The sequence below is a fragment of the Jaculus jaculus genome, chromosome 18 (assembly GCF_020740685.1).
Source record: "Jaculus jaculus isolate mJacJac1 chromosome 18, mJacJac1.mat.Y.cur, whole genome shotgun sequence".
Lineage (NCBI taxonomy): Eukaryota > Metazoa > Chordata > Mammalia > Rodentia > Dipodidae > Jaculus > Jaculus jaculus.
The window spans coordinates 46,185,855-46,206,617 of record NC_059119.1 but is presented as its reverse complement, the minus strand read 5'-3'; the positions used below and the strand labels follow the sequence as shown (position 1 = coordinate 46,206,617).

The following is a 20,763-nucleotide window of genomic DNA, read 5'->3' as shown; positions in this document are numbered from 1 at the left end:
AAGAGAGACTGATTGAGATGGGGAGGGGGCATGATAAAGAACGGAGTTTCAAAGGGGTAAGTGGGGAGAGGGAGGGTATTACCATGGGTCATTTTTTATAATCATGTAAGTTGTTAATAAGACCAAGTGTAATAGTAAAAGAAAAAGAAAGCCTCAGCCAGGAATACTGACTTTTATCCCCATCTTGTTTGGATACTTTTACCTGAAACTTCTATAGTTCTATGTAAAAAGATGAGGCAGTAACTTACCATGTAATAAATTGCCCCTGCCACCTGGGGAAGTTCGCAACACTTGTGGGTTGTTATAAGGACCTAGCCAATGTTTTCATCTTTGTTTCGGTTTGCTATGGAACTTTCTTTAAAAAAAAATTTTGTAGCTGGGCGTGGTGGCGCACGCCTTTAATCCCAGCACTCGGGAGGCTGAGATAGGAGGATTGCTGTGAGTTCGAGGCCATCCTGACTCCATAGTGAATTCCAGGTCAGCCTGGGCTGGAGTAAGACCCTACCTTGAAAAACAAAAAGTTATTGTTTTTCAAGGCAGGGTCTCACCCTAGCTCAAACTGACCTGGAATTCACTATGTATTCTTGGGGTGGCCTTGAACTCATGGTGATCCTCCTACCTCCTGGGATTAAAGGCATGTGCAACCACACCTGGCTCTTTAAATATTTTAAAGGTAGTTAAAATAATAAAAATCCTGATAACTACCTCTTGAGTAATTTACATTATAAAAGAAAGCAGGACATGGTGGCTAATGCCTTGAGTGTCTGAGCTAAGAAGGCTGAGATAGGATCACTGTAAATTCTGAAATGATCCTGAACAGTGAGACCCTGCAAACACTGTGGAGTAGATTCTTAGTCTAGTCCAGCCCTGACCTGGAAGGCACTATGTACAGTCTAAGGGTGGCCTCGAACTCATGGTGATCCTCCTACTTCTGCCTCCTGAGTGCCGGGATTAAAGGCGTGCGCCACCACAGCTGGCTTTAACAATCATTCTTTAAAAATCATCAGGGTGCAGATGCGATGGCGCACACCTTTGATCCCGGCACTCAGGAGGCAGAGGTAGGAGGATCAAGGAAAGTGAGGCCACCCACCGTACCTAGTGAATTCCAGGTCAGCCTGAGCTATAATGAGGCCTTTCCTTGGAATCCCCCCCTTCAAAACAAATCATCAGGGATGATTAAATTAAAATCAAGAGATGGACAACAAAATTGATAACTATTTAAAAGGTAGGAAATGACTGGGTAAAAGGTGCTTGCTTGCAAAACCTGACAGCCTGGGTTCAATTCCCCAGTACCCATGTAAAGCACAAAATGACACTTGCATCTGGAGTTGTGTGCCCATACTTAATCTCTGCCACAAGTAAGTCAATAATCTAATGTTGAGAGAGAGAATGGACACACCAGGGCCTCCAGCCACTGCAAACGAACTCCAGATGCGTGTGCCCCCTTGTGCATCCGGCTTACGTGGGTCCTCAGGAGTTGAACCTAGGTCCTTTGGCTTTGCAGGCAAATGCCTTACCTGCTAAGTCATCGCTCCAGTGCTAAAAAGACCACACCTCAACTGACTTGAACACCACAGAGAAACCAATTCCTTATACTGCTCTCAAAATTACTGGACATCAAGTTAATTAATTAAATGACTCAGATTCAGAGCAACAGTTGGGTAAATTGTAATTTTTTTATTGGAAAACAAATATACAACTTGGAATGGATTTGAGGCAAATTGTGCCATAAGCAGATTTTCTTTAAGTGGCTAAACAAAGTTTAAAAAGCAAGTAACAATAAAAGAAAATGTTTCTGGTACAATACCAGCAGTACAAAAAAATAGTGTACGGAGTACCTGGATCATACACCCGTTTTGCAATAGTGCAACTTTTGAGTACATATTGTTGACTGTCCGTAGTCCACGCAGAGTCACAGCTCCACACTCCAACAACAACATGCTGACAGTTCCTAAAAGCTACTTAAAAAAAGGCATGACCCAGATGTTCCCTCATTTGACCAACTCCATCTAGTTTAGGTGTGCAGAAGGGCTTAGATATATCCAGAGAAAGCCACATGCAACATGGTACTTCGTCAATTTCTAAAATAAGGCTGAGGGACAGTGACGGTAAGAGGAGGAAGAAAACATGGAGGAATGAAGTCCTAATCACTATACATGCATATTTTTGACAGTAGGGGAAAACCTTTTACAGATAAGTTACAAACAAAGAAAAGGCAAATAAACAATTTTGTACAAGAAATTTAACACATTCTGTACAATTTCTTCACTTTGCTGTCATCATTTGTACAAACTCTGCAAATTAAACACAAAAGGTTGAATTAATGGCAAAGGACAAAATCACATTTACTCAACCGCTAAGCAGCCTGTCTTATTATTTCCTTTTCTTGGAATTACCATAAGGAAGAGAAGCAACCTCAAGCATTCAGATCAATAGGCATAAGCCATCTGATACTTCAGATAAACTATTTAAAAAACAACACAAAAACCAGTCTTCTTGGGCTGGGGCCATAAGCTCAGTAGTAGAAGGCATTTGCAAGTCTTTGGATTTCAACCCCAGCAAGGAAGCTATGGGAAGCAGTCTTAGCCGTTAAATGAATTTTAGGTCCCTGGTTATACTAGCCAAACACTGTTAATTTCAGTGTAACAGCTGCTAGGTTGAAATTTTCACAATGTTAAGTTTTATGCTGGGAAAAAAAAGTAAGACAAAGGGTTCACTTTTCAATGTCTGCAGGCCTTATTTCCTGTAATGGCCATCCCAAAGTTTAGTGCTACATATGATTCTTTTGATTCAAAGACTGTGTAAACAGTTTCAGACTAAAGTCAAATAGAGGAAAAACCCCTAGAGAATCTAGCCAAAGAAAGGTCTTCATTTCATCTGAAGGAATTCAGAGTAAATATGAACCTTTTCAAATTATCCTACAATTTTACAGAAAAACTATATTGTTCTGTTCAAATTTTAATGTCCTAGGCTGGAGATGGCTTAGCTAAGATTAAGTGCTTGCCTGTGAAGCCTAGGGACCCTGGTTTGAGGCTCGATTCCCCAGGTCCCACGTAAGCCAGCTGCACAAGGTGACACATACATCTGAATTCATTTGCAGTGGCTGGAGGCCCTGGAGCGCCCATTCTCTCCCTCTCTCTGCCTTTTTGTCATTCTCAAAAAAAAAAAAAAAATTAAAAAATTTTTAGTGTCCATATGAACTATCCAGAAATTTTTATTAAATAAATTTTATTAAATAAAAATAGGTAGCCGGGCGTGGTGGCACACTCCTTTCATCCCAGCACTCGGGAGGCAGAGGTAGGAGGATCGCCATGAGTTCGAGGCCACCCTGAGACTCCATAGTGAACTCCAGGTCAGCCTGGGCTAGAGTGAGACCCTACCTTGAAAAACGAAACAACAACAACAACAAAAAGGTGACAAATGAGATTTTAGGGGACTAACATTGTCTGATGTGTTGAAAACAGTCTGAAATAGCACAAGTTTAGTAAGTATTACCTATTTTTGCACCTGAACGTTAGGTCACTGATTTTCAGCTGAGATACTTAACAAGTACTTTTAACCTAGAAATCAAGGCCTGAGAGGGAGAACATGTGCCTTACCTTCATAGTTTACTTGACCGTCTCCATCAATATCTGCTTCCCTGATCATTTCATCAACCTCTTCATCCGTTAACTTCTCTCCAAGGTTTGTCATCACATGGCGAAGTTCTGCGGCACTGATGTAGCCATTGCCATCCTAGGGAGAAACAGACAGTGTAGTATCTGAGCGAAATTAGAGTTGTAATGGAAACTTAATTATGTTTAGCTTTCATAACAGGGAGAAAAATGTATTCCCACAAAATGAACAGATTCTACAAATGTCACTAGGCAGGATATTGCATATTAAAAGCCACTAGTTTTTTTATTCCAAAGTCACATGATGCCTCCTTCACAAAATTAATGCAATAATGTTATCAGGAAATCTAAGTTTATACTCCGTTCTCAAAACATTCGCTTGACGATTATGACGCTGAAGCAGCGGAAACACTGTGGAGAATAACGAGACCTGGTAGCTTCAATTCATCTTCAAATTAATACATCCAGACCTTGAACCTTTACCTTATCAAACACACGGAATGCTTCTCTAATTTCTTCCTCACTATCTGTGTCTTTCATTTTTCTTGCCATCATTGTCAGAAATTCAGGGAAGTCAATTGTGCCATTACCTGAAATGATTTGTTTAAACATGAAACAAAACGCAAAACACTCTGCTTCAAGAACTCCCAACTCCTTCAAAACAGAAAGCTTACCATCAGCATCGACCTCGTTAATCATGTCCTGCAGCTCTGCTTCTGTGGGGTTCTGCCCCAGAGACCTCATTACGGTCCCCAACTCCTTCGTTGTTATAGTCCCATCACCATCCTTGTCAAACAGCGAGAAGGCTTCTTTGAATTCTGTTTAAAAGACAACAAATCAAACACACAGGTTAACAAAGAATCGATGCTCAAATGTACTCATTACCTCTTAAGAAAGCAAAAATGTACGTAGATCACGTCTGAAATGAGATCTTGACTCTAACACGTACATTATTAGACGATTCCTAGTCAGTTTGGTAGAAAAACCTTGTTTCAAGATCTTTACAATCTGGCGCACGCCTTTAATCCCAGCACTCGGGAGGCAGAGGTAGGAGGATCGCCGAGAGTTCGAGGTCACCCTGAGACTACATAGTGAATTCCAGGTCAGCCTGAGCCAGAGTGAGACACTACCTCGAAAAACCACCAAAAAATTTTTTAAAAAAAGATCTTTACAATCATGCCAGTATATGCTCACACCAAGCTCCACGTTTAAAACCTCACAGGGAATTCTAATATTCAGACAGATGAAAAGCACTATGTTTAGAGTCGTTAAAACAACTATGTCTAAAATCAATCTATTAAATTCAAAACAAAAACATGAAATAAGCTAGTTTCTTTTTCTAGCTGAACTATCACCAAATCATGACGTATAATGATCAAGATATCAATGTCCAGTTTTAGCTAAGTGTTATATTATGGAAAATAGAGGCAATTTAGTAAACACCAAGTTGTTTAAAATACTTACTTCTTTGCAAGAGCAGAGAGGAAAGGAGGACGAGTGAGAAGATGAATGAGGAGGAGGCATGCCAGGGCCGTTTGGTACTGCACACAAGCTCTAGGAGCAAGCCCCGCTTTGTACAAATGGCTTTATGTGGACACCTGGATTATCAGGCTTTGTAAGCAAGCACCTCAAGAACTGCTAAGCCATCTCTCCAGCCCCAAACACCGTATGTATAAGATCCTTACGGTCTTGTGAAATTGTAATTCTTTTCCTTCTAATTCAAACTATTATCTAGAACCACACTCCATACTGTCTGCCTTCACCTTTTATGCTTACAGAGAAAAGATTATTAAATGCAGTATTTCCATAGTCATACTAAACAAATTAATAACAAAGCTAGTATGTTACAAGTAAGGAACTTTCTAAAAAGATATTAGAGCCTATCAGCAAATAAAAAAAAGCAATTTCAAAAACCATGGGGGGGGTCATTTTCCTATATATACTTTTATAAATGTGTATCTAACACATGTTTAAGGAATGGGGGAGTTACATGGTATATATACTTCTAAGTGTTTATGTAACCTGGATCCAATTTAAATACTTTTCAGTCCCATTTTACATTTTATCTCCTCTAGTTTCAACAACTCCAGTCATTTTGTATATTTTTGTGCGCCTCTTGTTCTGAAAATAAACTCCAACCTTATCCTTTTTTTTTTTTTTTTTTGGACTGAGGTCGAGTCTCACTTTAGCACAGGATGACTTAGAATTCACTATGCAGTCTCAGGGTGGCCTCGAACTCATGGAGATCCTACCTCTGTCTCCACGCCAACACGCCCAGCCCTTATTCTTCTGAATGGGCACGCCAAGGCCTCCAGTCACTGCAAACAAACTCCAGACGCATGTGCCACACCTTGTGCATCTGACTTGTGAGTCCTGGGGAATTGAACCTGTGTCCTTAGGCTTTGCAGACAAATGCCTTAACTGCTAGGCCATCTCTCTAGCACATTTTCTTTTCAAGTGCTTGCCCATACCACCCCCAAATTTAGGAGGGCACCATTACTCACACCTATTATGCTCTATTAATAAACTAGTTACAGCTCTGGTGGGGAGATGGCTCAGTTGATAAGGTGCTTGCCACAAATCGCGAGTTCAGATTCCGATAACCCACGTAAAAAAAAAAAAAAAAAGCTGGGCTGGCTTCCTTGTCTTAGCTCAACCGATGAGCTAAACAGCAAAACACGGTGAAGTTCATCAATGACTTAATCTAATCCAAACTAGGGGGTTCATATAACAGACTGAAGAGTAAGCTCTGGAATTTGACTTCAACATCATAAAAGAGGTGAAGAAGCCTGTAATCCCAGCACCTGCGTGAGACGCTGATGCAGGAGGATCACTGTGAATCAGAGGACAGCCTCAACTACAGTTAAGACCCTACCGCAAAAAAAAAGGTCTAAACAAACGACTTTTGCCTCTTTTGTTAAAAAGGTTAACAGTATCAACTTTCCAAGATTAAAAATATGCATTAAGCACTAAATACTTTTAACATATGCCAAGAAAAGCTCGTTTTTATTTTTCTCCCACCTAACACTAAGGCTCTTGCTCTTGCTCTGTCGTTACATACAAACCTGACCAAACTGCACCCTTGTTCTGTGTTTCTGTGTTGTTCTGTGTTTCTGTGGCCATCTCATCTACTCCACTTGGTGAAGACTTGTATCTTGCTTGTCTCTCAATTCCTTTATTTCTGCTCTCTACACGATGTCTCCCTGGCTGACCCTAACCAAGACATATGTATTTAACAAATTCTATCCTCAGTGGCCCTGCAGATACAAGCAAACACCAAGATGTTACTTTAAACCTCTTCTTTCCCTTGAAATCAACAGGTTGTGTTGGATCTACCATTTACAAATATTGCCCTATGCTTGCTTGTAAAGGCATACAGCCTGGGCTCAATGCCCCAATACCCACATAAAGTCAAATGTACAAAGTGGCACATGTATCTGGAATTCATTTGCAGTGGCAGGAGACCCTGGCATGCCCATACCTTCACTTTCTCAAATATTGCTGTTTTCTTGGCCCTCACTGGGTAAGGTGACTCATACCTAAAACTGTGAGGCCCGAGTCTGAGTTCAACTTGAGCTAAAAGAGACCCTACCTTGGGAAAAAAAAAATTGCCTTTTTCTATCCTTACAACCAGTGTTTTGGTTCAAGGGTCCCATCATCTTTTGCACTATTCCAATTGTTTCCTACTGGGTTGTCTTTCTTTCGGGGAACGGGGTGGGGGTGGGGGAGCATGAGCCTGCACACCAGGGCCTCCAGCTGCTGCAAACAAACTCTAGGTGCATGCCTGCCTCTCCATGCACCTGGATTGACATGAGTACTGACTGGGGGAACCAGCTTTGCAGGCAAGTACACTGACCACTGAGCAGGCTCTCCAGCCCGTGAGTTCTTTTTTAAAAAAGGACCCATAGAACTACCCAGGTTATTGCCTTTTTGTAGCACCATGTGACTTTTGTCTTCATAAAATAATTCTTAGCTTTATTCATACTAGCTACACTGACTTGAGTTTGTCTGCTCGTTACAGTAAGTAACAGTTCTATTCTATTTAAATACTACTTCTAGAGGAATTCTATTATCAGTGAGAAGCTTAGCATCACACTGATAATTTTATGAAACTACTACATAGTACTAACTTAGAGCAATTTAATATTAAAAATACATGTGATGATTCCTCACCTGAACAGTAGGATTTGATTACAACTTCCATCTCACTAAAGTTCTAAAGTTGTAAGTGTTTCTCCCTCTTGAGTCTTGGGTCTTGCTCTAGCTAGTCTCTGGCTAGCCTTGAACTCACAGCGATCCTGTTTCTGCCTCCCAGGTGCTGGTAAGATTAAAGGCTTGAGCCACCATGTCGGGCCTAAGTGCTATCTTATAAACAAGATGCATAAGTTGTTTACAAATTATCATAATTAAGACACACAGCATCCATCACCTCAGCTATTAAAAAAAAAAATTAAAGAGCTGAGGGCTGGGAAAACGGCTGAGCTGTTAAAAGGGCTTGCTTGCAAAGCTTGATGGCCTGGGTTCAAGCTCCCAGTACCCATGGTAAAGACAGATGCAAAAAGTGGTACCTCGTTTGCAGAGAGGTCCTGCTCTATGCCTGGTCTCTCAGAGCTTAAGCATTTTGTGTTTATACTACATTCTGTACTACATGACACACACATACCTAAGGCCTTTTTATTTATTTTAGTTGTTCAAGGTAGGGTCTGGCTCTAGCCCAGGCTGACCTTGAACTCATAGTGATCCTCCTACCTCTGCCTCCCAAGCGCTGGGATTAGAGGCATGCACCACCACTCCTGGATTTTTATGACCAATTTTTCACACTACCATTAAGTGCATAAATTCCCAACGTTCAGCAACAGTTATTCTTCTACTAAATGATTTAACGAAGCCAAATTCTGGATTAAAGGTGGTTAAGGTTTACATATATGCATGTTCTAAAGTTCAAACTAAGTTTAAAATCTAATAATCAGGGCTGGAGAGTTGGCATAAATTAAATAAATTGCTTGCTTGCAAAGCCTAATGGCCTGGGTTCCATTACCCAGGTAAAGTCAGATGTACAAAGTGTCTGGCATATCATTCTCATCCCCCCCCCCCCTTTGAGGTAGGCCTCACTCTAGCCCAGGTTGACCTGGAATTCACTATGTAGTCGCAGGCTGACCTTGAACTTGAGATCCTGTTACTCATCTCCCCCTTTATTTATTTGGTGGGGGGAGGGGGAAGTAGGCAGGTAGAGAGAATGAGAATGGACATGCCAGGGTCTCCAGGCACTGCAAGTTAACTCCAGACGCATGTGCCACTATGTGCATCTGGCTTAGTGGGTCCTGGGGAGTTGAACCTGGGTCCTCTGGCTTTGCAGGAAAGTGCCTTAACCATTAAGCCAACTCTCCAGCCCGCCCCCCCCCTCAAATAAATACTTAAAAAGCTTAAAACCTAATAACCCTTTAAGTGGTAAATGACAGAAATAAAAAGCAGAAAACAAGCACTCGCTGGCTAGGCTCGGAGGCGCGCGTGCAATGCCGGTGTGACGCTAGTGGTGAGGGGGCTGCGCACGGTCTCCAACAAAACAAAGCAAAAAAATAAATAAAGTAATTCATGCCACACCTATTATTTATGTATACAAGAAAGGAACAACTGACAGCATTTAAAGGTCAAATCTATCTGTGTTCTTACGCTAAAAATTCAGAGCTATGGATTAGCAACTCATTCAAATAAGGTATGTATCTCAGAGGGTACAATTTAAATTCACCTGTTCATTTGTCCTTCAGAATCAGCACAAGTTTTACCACAGAAACAATTCACTCTAAACAGTCACCTGGAATGTAACCCCGGAGCCCAACTCCGAGCACACAATGAAGGCCACGTGCCTCGAATGTCAGACAGCACTTGTTTTCTACGTAACAGGCACAAAGGAGCTCCTGCAATCACTCTAGTTATACCTGTGTCGTTTTTTAGGAGTCTAAACGACTTTTTAAATTTATCTGTTAGCCCTCAAAGACCCTTAGCTTGTTACACCTCATCATGAAACTCTTACAACAGAATTGGAATGCCTGTCTGTTAACTTATTTAGAATATTAAACTTATAATAATAAATAAAAGAATGCTGAACTTAATAATCTCAAACAACTTCATGTACTTTTGCTGCTATTACGTGCCAAGTGCTGATATAGGCTAAGGTATTATTTTCTTAACCCAACTTGTACCTTCAAAGTTTAATGAGAACTTTGGTTAATTTCATTAACATCAACATCTGGAAACAAACAAAAATAACTTGTTGGTGATGTCATACTAAAGTGCTCTCTAAGGGCAGGTAACATGAATTCTAATAATTTAACCTGAAGAAGTTTCTCTAGACTTTCTAGATTATTTGCTGTCAGTAGAACTCCTAAACAAATCTGTAGCGAAAATTAAACAAGGACAAAAACAATTCCAAAGGACCTCAGCGTGCACTCAAGTTGCATCACACACGGGAAGCTTCTTACCAGTGTTTCTCCTGAAAGAATTAGCAGACTTTTAGACTTGAAGTAAGTCACAGATTGGCCACTAGTAATTTACCAGTTCAAAACAGTAGGCACTGGACTATTAGTTAATTCCAGGTCAGCCTGGGCCAGAGTGAGACCATAACCCCCGCCCCCCCCCACAAGTAGGCACCGAAATAGACTAAGTTGAGGAAGAAAGGCACTGAGAAGCAGGTAGAAGTGACAAAGGCAGGACAGAGAAATTGCGATGTTTCTCTTCTCCTAGGTGCATGTGGCCACATTTATGTGTGTGGGGAGTACATGCATGTTTAGGTACGACTGTCAAAGCTGAGTGTCTTAACAGCAGAAGTTTTCTACTGCTCTCCACCTTGTTTGGTGGTGGTTGTGGATGCAAGATCTCTCATTGAACCTGGATCTCACCAACCGGGCTGGACAAGATGGTCAGCAAGCGCGGGGGTCCTCCAGACCCCACCTCGTCAGAGGGAGATTACAGGTGTGCTTCAACCACACTGGCACTTTACGTGGGGCACTGGGATGTGAGCTCAGGCCCTGGAGCTGGCGTGTGCAGCAAGCACTTGACCACTGACCACGTCTCCCACACTTCCTCTCTTCAGACGGGGTCTACACCTGGGAGTTTCCTGCCTCAAGTGCCGGCCAGAGCATGTTAGGGTTAGTGCCCTATGAATCCCAGCCAGAGCTTTTCTTAGAGACAACTAACTAGGAGAAATGCCTTATGCTACCAGTCACTGAAGAGTAGATTCTCTTTTATTCAATGGAGAACTCTGAACATCATTTGTGTTTAGGAGTACCAACTATGACAGATACCTTGAATTAACACGTTTTCTAATCAGTAGTTAATTACATGTTATGAATGAGGGTCCACTACTTAACTAGAAATATTAAGAAATAAAATGTGACTAGCCAGGAATGGTGGTGACACATGCCTTTAATCCCAGCGCTCGGGAGACAGAGGTAGGAGGATAGCCACAGTTCCAAGCCACCTTGAGACCACATGTGAAATTCAGGTCAGACTGGCCTTAAAGTGAGACCCTATTGGGGGGGGGGGGGTCTCAGTGGTTAAGAGCCCTTCTGTGCAAGCATGAGGGGGAAGCCTGAGACACCACTCAAATTTGACTCCCAGGACCCACATAAAACCGCTGGATGTGGCTATCCATGTCTGGGAGTAGACAGAAAAAAAAAAAAAAAAAGGCCAGACATGGTGGCACACACCTTTAACCCCAGCACTAGGAAGGGAGAGGTAGGAGGATGACCATGAGTTTGAGGCCACCCTGAGACTACAGAGTGAATTCCAGGTCAGCCTGGGCTACAGCGAGACCCTACCATTAAAGAAAAAAACAAAAAGTAAAACTTTTCATCCTCCAGCTTTCACCTCCCAAGTGTGGAAACTGCACTGACACAAGGTTGTCCCCACCCAGTTTATGTGGAGCTGGGTGTTGGACTCAGGATTTCAAGCATGCTAGGCAAGCATCCTGCCCACTGAGCCAAATCCATGGTGAGGAAACATGTATTGTTAATTTAAAATGGTATAGGTTCAGTGGCAGATCACTGGCCTAGCATATGTAAGGCTCTGGGTACAATGCCCAGCATGAAATACACAATAAAAAATAAAAAATGACAAAACAGCCAGGCATGGTGGTGCCCGCCTTTATTCCCGGCACTTGGGAAGTCGAGGCAGGAGCTGCATGAGTTTGAGGCTATCTTGAGACAACATAGTGCATGACAGGTCACCCTGTACTAGAGTAAGACCCTATCTTGAAGAAGAAAAAAATTTTCTTCAAAGCTCTGCTCAGCTATTGAAATGCACTTAATACATGTAATTTACCAACTCTTAAAAGTAAATCCCAAACTTAAGTCCAATTACACAGTAAGTGATAAAAATAAAACCTGCTTCTAATTTGTTTCCAATAACTTTTTAAAAATATTTTATTTCTTTATTTGATAAAGCAAGAAGGGAAGAGAGAGTGAGAATGGGTGTGTCAGGGCCTCCAGCCACTGCTAACGAACTCCAGATGCGTGCGCCCCCTTGTGCATCCAGGTAACATGGATCCTGGGGAATCGAACCTGGGTCCTTTAGCTTTGCAGGCAAACGCCTTAACTGCTAAGCCATCCCTTCAGCCCTAAAAAATATTTTATTAGAGAGAGAAGGGGTGCCCCAGGGCCTCTAGTCACTGCAAACAAACTCCAGATGCATATGCCACCTTGTGCATCTGGCTTTCATGGGTACTGGGGAATCAAACATGGGTCCTTAGGCTTCCAGGCAAGTGCCTTAGCCACTAAGACACCTCTCCACCCCCTCCAACAGCTTTTCTGTTATCAGATATTTGTGATGGATCTTTCAAGGAAATCAGTTATTTCTTCCTGTCTCCAAGCTTCTATGAGAATGACAGATCTGCTTCCCATGGGTGCAGGAATGTAATCCCAGAACTCGGGAGCCAGGAAGCTCAAAAGTTCCTAACTAGCTTGACCTATACATAAATATGAGATACAGTTCAGTGGAAGAGCCCCTACTTGCCCTGCGTTCAATCCCCGGAATCACAGCCTGCTCTAGGACTGTTTTAAGTGCTGATCACAGAATGCCTCTTTGCTTGCTGGGAAAACTGTGACAATTACATTGTTGAAGTGCTAATTAAAGTCCAATAAACTGGGTGTGGTGGCTCATGCCTTTAATCCCAAGCACTAGGGAGACATGTACGAGATCGATGTGAGTTTGAGGTCGCCCTGAGACGAAACAGTGAATTGTAGGTCAGCCTGGGCTACAGCAAGACCGAACCTCAAGGAAAAACGTCTAATGAGCCCAGGCAAGATGGCACAATCCTGTGAGGACAGAGATCTGAGAGTTCAAGGCCAACCTGTACCACACAAGACCCTGCCTCACTAAAAATCCTAAGCCGTGCGTGGTGGCGCAGGCCTTTAATCCCAGCACGGGAAAGCCCGAGTCTAAGAATCACCATGAGTTCAAGACCAGTCTGAGCTAGAGGGAGTTCCGGGTACACCTGGCTACAGGGAGACCCTGCATGGAAATACCAACAGCAAAACGATTAAAAACAAAGTGCCAACAGTTTCATGCAAATGACTACAACATCATCTCTACACTGTTCCCCATTTAATTTCAGATAGAATATTCCTTACTTGAAATGGTCAGGGCCAGATATACTTCAGATTTCAAGGGTTTTCATACACATAAAGAAGTACTTAGGAGATGGGACCCAAGTCTAAACACAAAATTCATGTTTCATAAACAAGTTGGAACACACATATCCTTGAAGTAAATTTTTTCCCCACAAGACTCTAACTAAAGGCATGTGCCATGCCTGGCTTTAAAGTATTTTTTTATAATATTTTATTTTTATTCAGTTACGAGAGAGATGCAGAAATAGGCAGGGAGAGAGAATGGGCGCGCCAGGGCCTCCAGCCACTGCAAATGAACTCCAGATGCTTGTGGCCCTGGTGCAACTGCCTTCCGTGAGTCCTGGGTTATGAACCCGGGTCCTTTGGCTTTGCAGGCAAGCGCCTTAATAGCTAAGCCATCTCTCCAACCTTAAAGTAATATATACTTTTTGGTACCCTTAACCACTATGATTGTAGCCCACCGCTGCATGAAGTGGAATGAGCAAACTTGCATTGGATGGTGTCATGTTGACACTCAAAAGTTTTAGATTTTGGCACACTTCAGACTTTCAGATTAGGGATGCTCAACTATGTAATCCTAATTTTAAAACACTAGCTAACGGCTGGAGAGATTGCTCAGAGGTTACAATGCTTACAAAGCCTGATGATTTATTTTATTCTCCAATACTCATAAAAGCCAGATACAAAAGCAGTATGTACAGCTAGTTTGTTTGCAGTGGCAGGAGGCCCTGGCCGGTCCACACACACTCCCCCCAATAAAAATATTAACGAAAAAAAAAGATTAGCTGACTTAAGCCAATAAAGTTAAATGCTCACTTTTCTGATTCTACATTCTACAAATGAAGTCGGTTACTGAATTTGTCCCACTTTCTCATGGAGCCTGATTTGTAGCTGTACCATTAGCCAGCCCTCACCCAGGCCTCACAGGGCTGGAGAGAAGGCTTAGCAGTCAAGGTGCTTTAAGAACCCTGAGTACCTTTCCCAGGACCCACGTAAACCAGATGCACAAGGTGGCACATGTGTCTGGAGTTTGGTGCATATATATCTGCCACTTCTCCCTCAAATAAGTAAGTATTTTTAAAAAATAAAATCTAGTAAAACAAGACTAAGTTAGTGCAGTGGGATATGCCTTTAATCCCAGCACTGGGAGACACAGTTCATAGACCACCAGCCCGTAAAAGGAGAGAGTGAATTCCAGGTCAGTGGGGGGGGGGGGCACAAAAAACCAAGACCACCACCAGGCTCCAGACTATATAGAGACTAAAATGTATTCATTGCTGGCCTTGAACTCATGGTGATCCTCGTTTATAATCATCTATGACATACAAAGTCAATTATCTCATTTTATTCATGTATTTTGAGGCTGGTTATTTATAAACCCCAGGAGTGTTTCTCACCTGCAATCTGCTCTTCAGTCAGTTGGTCAGCCTACAAAGAGATCAAAAAGGTAGGTTAATGACTTGTAATTATGTAGATTAGCAGTTACAGAAACAAGCTTTAAATTTCAGTCTATCTTGTCTCACCAGCTTCCTTGAGCTCAATATTCCCTCAGGAGGCGACAGGACCCGTGGGTGGGGAGAGCGCCCACCGTGCTTACCCTCCACAGCCCGCCACCTCAGAAGACTTAAGCTGCCCTTTTCAGTTAGAATACCTACATTTAAGATACCCTTCTAAGGAAGAGGCACAAAAAAAATCTCATACTAGAAATTGACACTCAATGAATTCAAATTTTAAAAAGTCACTTCCATAAATGACTAAACACATTCTGATACAGAAATGACCCCAAACCTGGAGTGGGGGCATCCCCAGCTCTTACTCTTCCCACCTGGCAGGCAAATGCAAAAATACAGGGTTCTGAACATTTGAACTACAATATTTACTGACCGTCAAGTCCAACTATTAATTTTCTCTGTAGCTTTAAACTCCCAAAATAAACCTAAGGTTTGTGATGTTTGCACAGCACATGGAAAAGAAACATTTGGTTAAAAAAAAATTGACCCAAATTAAACAGGTCAAAGTAGGGCAGACAAAATTCTTAACTAACAGATCCAGGATTAAACACATGTCAGATATACCCACTGCCTTTAAATTTTAAATTCAGAGCATTGTAACATATAAAATGATCACAAAATATCCAATTCTTTGTAGCCTTGAGTGTTATACTGTCTATGACAAACATCCCATGACCCAACGGATTGTGTGACCCGAGGGGTAGTGTCATACGGCCTCAAACCCCATCAATGCAGGAGGCAAATGTTATCATGATCCAGTCCCTTACTGGGAGAAGGAAATTAATTAGAGCCTCGTTTCATTTTTTAGTAAGTAAGCTCATCCCTAGGAAACCGAGCGCTGTCACGTTCTCTGTCAGACACAGCGTAAGGAAAGGTGGAAGGGGACCCAGAGAGTAAACTTCCCAGCTCAACAGTTCAGATCTGAGCCTGGGCAGGAAGAAGGAACTCAAGGCCAGCGGCCAGCTTGAGCTACGCAGCGGGATCCTATCTCAAACAACAAATCCTATTTGATCAAAATAAATTGAATTCACTTCTATTTTTTTAAAGCCAAAGGAGGACTGGGGATACAGAGTTCGGCAGCAAGGGCTTGCCTAGCATGAGGACCCTGTGCTTGATTCCCAGCACCAAGGCAAGCCAAGGAGTGCAACTGAGGTCAACTGCTCAAGATTCTAAGATAAAACCGTTCTTTTGTATCTACAAACCCCAACCCACCATCTTTATTTTTTGCTCTAGGATTGAGACTTCAGAATAAATCCAATGAATTGAATACTTTTCGTCAACTTGAATTTAGCAGGACCCCATTTCTGAAAGAAAGACAACACGGCCTATGTGCAGGAAGGGGCAGCAGACGGTGGGATTTTATTCTGAACACGGGGGTCAATGATTCAGGAAAGACACACACGTGCGTGCACACACACACACACACGCACAATATGAAAGAGCATGAGACCTCAGGAAAAATGAAATTAGTTATGGATGTGCTATGGATTGTCCACTTTTTCTTACAAAGTCAAAATTTAAGGACTTCAAACGATCTGGTCTGAGGAATGTGAGCAAGCACATGCATGCACGTATGTATGTGTACACATACTTTTTTTAAATAAAAATATTATCTTAGATCACAGAAATGAACTTCAGAGAATGAACTAGGCACATAGGAAAAGAAATTTCTTAGATAACCTGAATGCTCAACTTTTTTTTGAAGGTTTCATAATAAGGTTTTTTTGTTTCCATATTTACTACTTATTTGAGCTTAAGGTTTCAAAATAAACTTTACCAACATTTAGATTAAAACTTCCTAAAAACAAGAACCTAGGCTGGATGTAGCACCCCACGTCTTTATTCCCAGCACTCAGGAGGATCACCATGAGTTCAAGGCCAGCCTAAGACTAACTACATAGTGAATTCCAGGTCAACCTGGGCCAGAGAGACCCTACCTTGAAAAACAAAAACAACAACAACAACAACAAAAAAAAAACCCCTAAGACTTCCTGACACTTTAAAAAAAAATTTTTTTTGTTTAATTTACTTATTTGAGAGTGACAGAGAAAGAGGCAGAAAGAGAGAGAATGGGCGCGCCAGGGCTTCCAGCCCCTGCAAACGAACTCCAGACACGTGCGTCCCCTTGTGCATCTGGCTAACGTGGGTCCTGGGGAAATCAAGCCTTGAACTGGGGTCCTTAGGCTTCACAGGCAAGTGCTTAACCGCCAAGCCATCTATCTATCCAGCCCCCTGACACTCTTTTTCACTGCAAGTAAATGTGACTATTCTGTCTACAGTGTCATTTTCTTACAGCCAGAATTATACTTTTAGGAATCGGTAAGCTATTACCTTATCTCAGTAGAGTGTGAAGATTAATTCACCAGATATGACTAGTTCTTACTTTTAATTCTTCCTGCTGTTCTCGTCACTGCAGAGAATTAGAAGTCCCACTCAGCCCTTCTCAACTAGAAGCTGCATTCTGGGCTACCACATGTGGGCTTTAAGCATTGAGAAGCTCTGATCTGCATAACAGTGAACTCAAGGGAAAGCATACAGCCCACTATGTATTTTCCAATTGGCATTCAAACTTGAGTACTAATACTCTTGGAGTTCATGGTGAAAAGTGCTTTTAAAAAATCTGAAGTTAAGAGTCAGATGTGGTGGCTGGCGCAACCTTTAATCCCAACACTCGGGAGGCAGAGGTAGGAGGATTGCCATGAGTTCGAGGCCACCCTGAGATGACAGAGTAAATTCCAGGTCAGCCTGGGCTAGAGTAAGACCCTACCTCGAAAAATCAAAAAACCAAAAAACAAAAATAAAAATAAAAATCTGAAGTTAGCAGGTGTGGTGGCACACACCTTGTAGTCCCAGCACTCCCGGAAGCAAAAAGGAGTATTGTGAGTTTGAGGCCGCCCTGAGACTACATCGTGAATTCCAGGTCAACCTGAGCTCAGCGGAGACCCTAACTCAACCCCTCCCAATCTCAAGTTCTTAGCTTCAATGGGAACACAAATACTGTGCTTCAACCCTGCCTACCTGTACACGCCCCCAAAATGCTCAGGACTACATCACTTTCCTACAATTGTACATTAGGATATTTCTTTTCCCTGTATCAAATGCAGTCAAAGTTCTCTCCATAGGGGGAAAAAAAAGACATTTTAACAGAATATCACTTACCATTTAGCATCCTGAGCCAAGATCGAAACCGGTGGAACAAAACTTCCTAAAAATGAGGATCTTTATCAAAGGTCTAGTTTCTACCCTAAGTAGAACTTTATTTGGTGGGAAGTTTTTGATTTTTCTGAGTTTAATACAATACAGATTTTGCAACTTAATGGAATGATTTAAACCAGGGATAAAACTTTCTACCTTTTCACATGTTTATCAACCTAGCCCCAAATCATCTTGAAGCAATATCCTTTCTAATAAAAATATAACGACTGCATGTAAACTCAAGAGCTTTATACACACATCTGCGCTGAATTAATTTTTTGTTTAGCAGATCCTAAGTTAAAATTTTAAAGTTCCATAATTCATGAAGCTACCAGAGGGCAATTTTCAAAATAGCTTTTTAAACATGACTATCAATCCATCTGTGATGTAAATGGTAAATACAGAAGCTTATTAGGACAAGGAACCGTTTACACTGAAATTTTACATAGAAAATTTTACATTCCCAAGAAAACTTAAAATCTTATCCAACTTCCTAATTGGAAAAAAAAAACCTACACGAATTGAAGTTAAGATTATATGTCTATAAAGTACATCCTGTTTTGCCGTAGAGAGGAAGTTCAGCCAGCATATTCTAAGTTATAATAAAATAAAATATTAACAGGGAAAAGAGTCCACCAAACGTAATGAACGCTAGATCTATCCAAGGTGAACTCTTCTCCCCCCACACCCATACAGGCTGGAGGTTTCAGTTGGCAAGGATCCTCAACTCCAGTTTAAGATGTCACCTTGCCTCCCTAGACACACCCATCTTGGCAGAGAGCAGCACAAAATAAGTATGGCAAATTATCGCCTTCGTTTTAACTTTCTTTTTTTTTAAACAAAAAAAAAAAAAATCAGGAACCCCGGTCGCAGGTGACCCAAAAAAAAAAAACAAAAAACAAACATTTCTTGGTCCCCTAATGTGCTCTCCTATCTACCACGCCAGTTAATTTTTTAACAGTCACTCTTGTATAAAAGAGCTGGGCTTGCAACCTCGACACGGAAATACGGAGTCTGTATTCAAGGAACGCCGTGGGTGCGTGCGTAGGTCACCCCAGTAACCAACAGCAGACACCCGCCCTCTCTGCAAAGGCATCCATGCAATGGTCACAATAATTGATTTTCTCTTCGCTTGCACAAAATGACTTTTTTTTTTTTCCCTCTCTCTCCTTCCCTTCCCTAAATAAAACCGGTTTGGACATCCAGCCTGGGGGTGGGGTGGGAGGTGGAAGGAGAGCAGATGGAGTAAGAGACAGGGCTGGAAAGAGGGTGGGTGGGAAGCTGGAGGGCCCCTCCCCCGCCCAGGCCCGCAGCGCGCGCGCCGGCACCGCCGCAGTCCTGCAGGTGCCAGCGCAGCAGCTGGGGCGCGAGCCGAGCCGAGCCGAGCCCAGCCGAGCCGAGCCGAGTCCAGCCGAGCTCAGCCGAGCCCAGCCGAGCGGGGCGGCGGCTCCCGAACCCGCGCGCCCCGCCCCCAGCGACCGCTCCCAGCGCCCGCGCGGGCCCGGCTCACACAGCGCGCGCGTCCCCCTGGACCCCGGGCTCTCCACCCGGGCGGGCCGGCGTGCGGGCGGGCGGGCGAGCGTGCGTGCGATGCGGGTTAACGCTCGTCCCGATGGGAGGGAGGGCGGGGGGGGGTGGAAGCCCCCCCCCCCACGTCCGCACGCCCTTAACCACCACCACCACCACCGCCGCCAACCCCCGTCCCAGCAGCGCGTGGCGGCCGAGCGGACAAAGACGCTTCCTGGCGTTAACCGTCCGTGGAGGGTTTGCATCCCGCCCTCCCGGCATGACCTTTGCAGACTCCCGCCTCTCCCCATCCTCCTCTTCCTCCTCCTGTTGCACAAGCCAATCCCCGAAGGAGCACCTCCGGGGCTCAGGGGGAGCAGCAAGGAACCCTCCCCGCTCCCCAATAACCCATAGCAAGACCCCCCACCCTCGGGAATGGACAGGGTGCGGGGGAAGCACCTGCGACACAGCCGTCGCGGGGTTGCGCCACCATCTCTCCGGTGAACACCAACAGCCCTTCTTGGCGGGGCCCCGCGCCCCTGCAGCATCTCTTCCCCCTGCTGCTGCTGCACAGTCACCATCATCACCATCACCCCCATCACCCTCATCATCATCATCATCATCATCATCACTCGCCACCATCCCGATCCCCCGCTCCACCCGCCTCCCGCCCCCCCACACTCAGGCGCACTCACCATGCTGCAAGGACTACCGCTTTCCGCCGAGCTGCGCACGCACAACCGCTCGCCTCGCCGGCTCCACTCGGACTACTTGTCCCCCCGTCCGCCCCCGGCCGCTTCATAAACACCTCCCTCCTCCGCCGGATCCCTCCGCCGCGCGGCCAGATAACGGAACGGCGCGAACGAGTCCCGGCCGCCCTCCCCTCCCCCACTCCTCCCCTCCACCCTCCTCCTTATCCCGGACACCGCAGTCAATCGGCTCCACGAGAGAAATGGAAAAACGGATGACGTCAGTGGCCGGAGAGCGGTTAAATTAAAAATAAAATAAAATAAAATAAAACCAGCAACAACAAAACAAACGACCCCGATGCAGTCGAAGCTCCTTTGGCGGGCGCTATTTCGCGGCGCGGAGGAACACCGCGGCGCAGAGACGCACGCACGCACGCACACGCGCGCGCGCGCGCGCGTGTGCGCGCGCTCCCGCGGCGGTCGTTGAGGCGCGTTCTGATTGGTTGGTTTGTACCTGCAATGCGTCACTCGCGCTCTCGCTGCGGCCGCCGCCGCCGTTGCTGCCCTCCTCCTCCTCCTCCTCCTCCTCCCCGCCCCCCTCCCAGCAACTGCGCCCGGAGGC

General features: G+C 43.9%; 1 protein-coding gene across 1 annotated transcript; it reads right to left on the bottom strand.

The window, feature by feature from the left end:
* Nucleotides 1-1,657: 1,657 nt before the first annotated feature.
* Nucleotides 1,658-20,277, bottom strand: Calm2 (calmodulin 2). The gene is made up of 6 exons (XM_045137622.1): nt 20,148-20,277; nt 14,638-14,668; nt 4,289-4,432; nt 4,098-4,204; nt 3,600-3,735; nt 1,658-2,294 (listed from the first exon to the last, which is right to left on the bottom strand). The coding sequence occupies exons 1-6, from the start codon at nt 20,148-20,150 to the stop codon at nt 2,266-2,268; spliced, it is 450 nt and encodes a 149-aa protein (XP_044993557.1). The 5' UTR covers nt 20,151-20,277; the 3' UTR covers nt 1,658-2,265.
* Between the last annotated feature and the right edge of the window lie 486 nt (nt 20,278-20,763).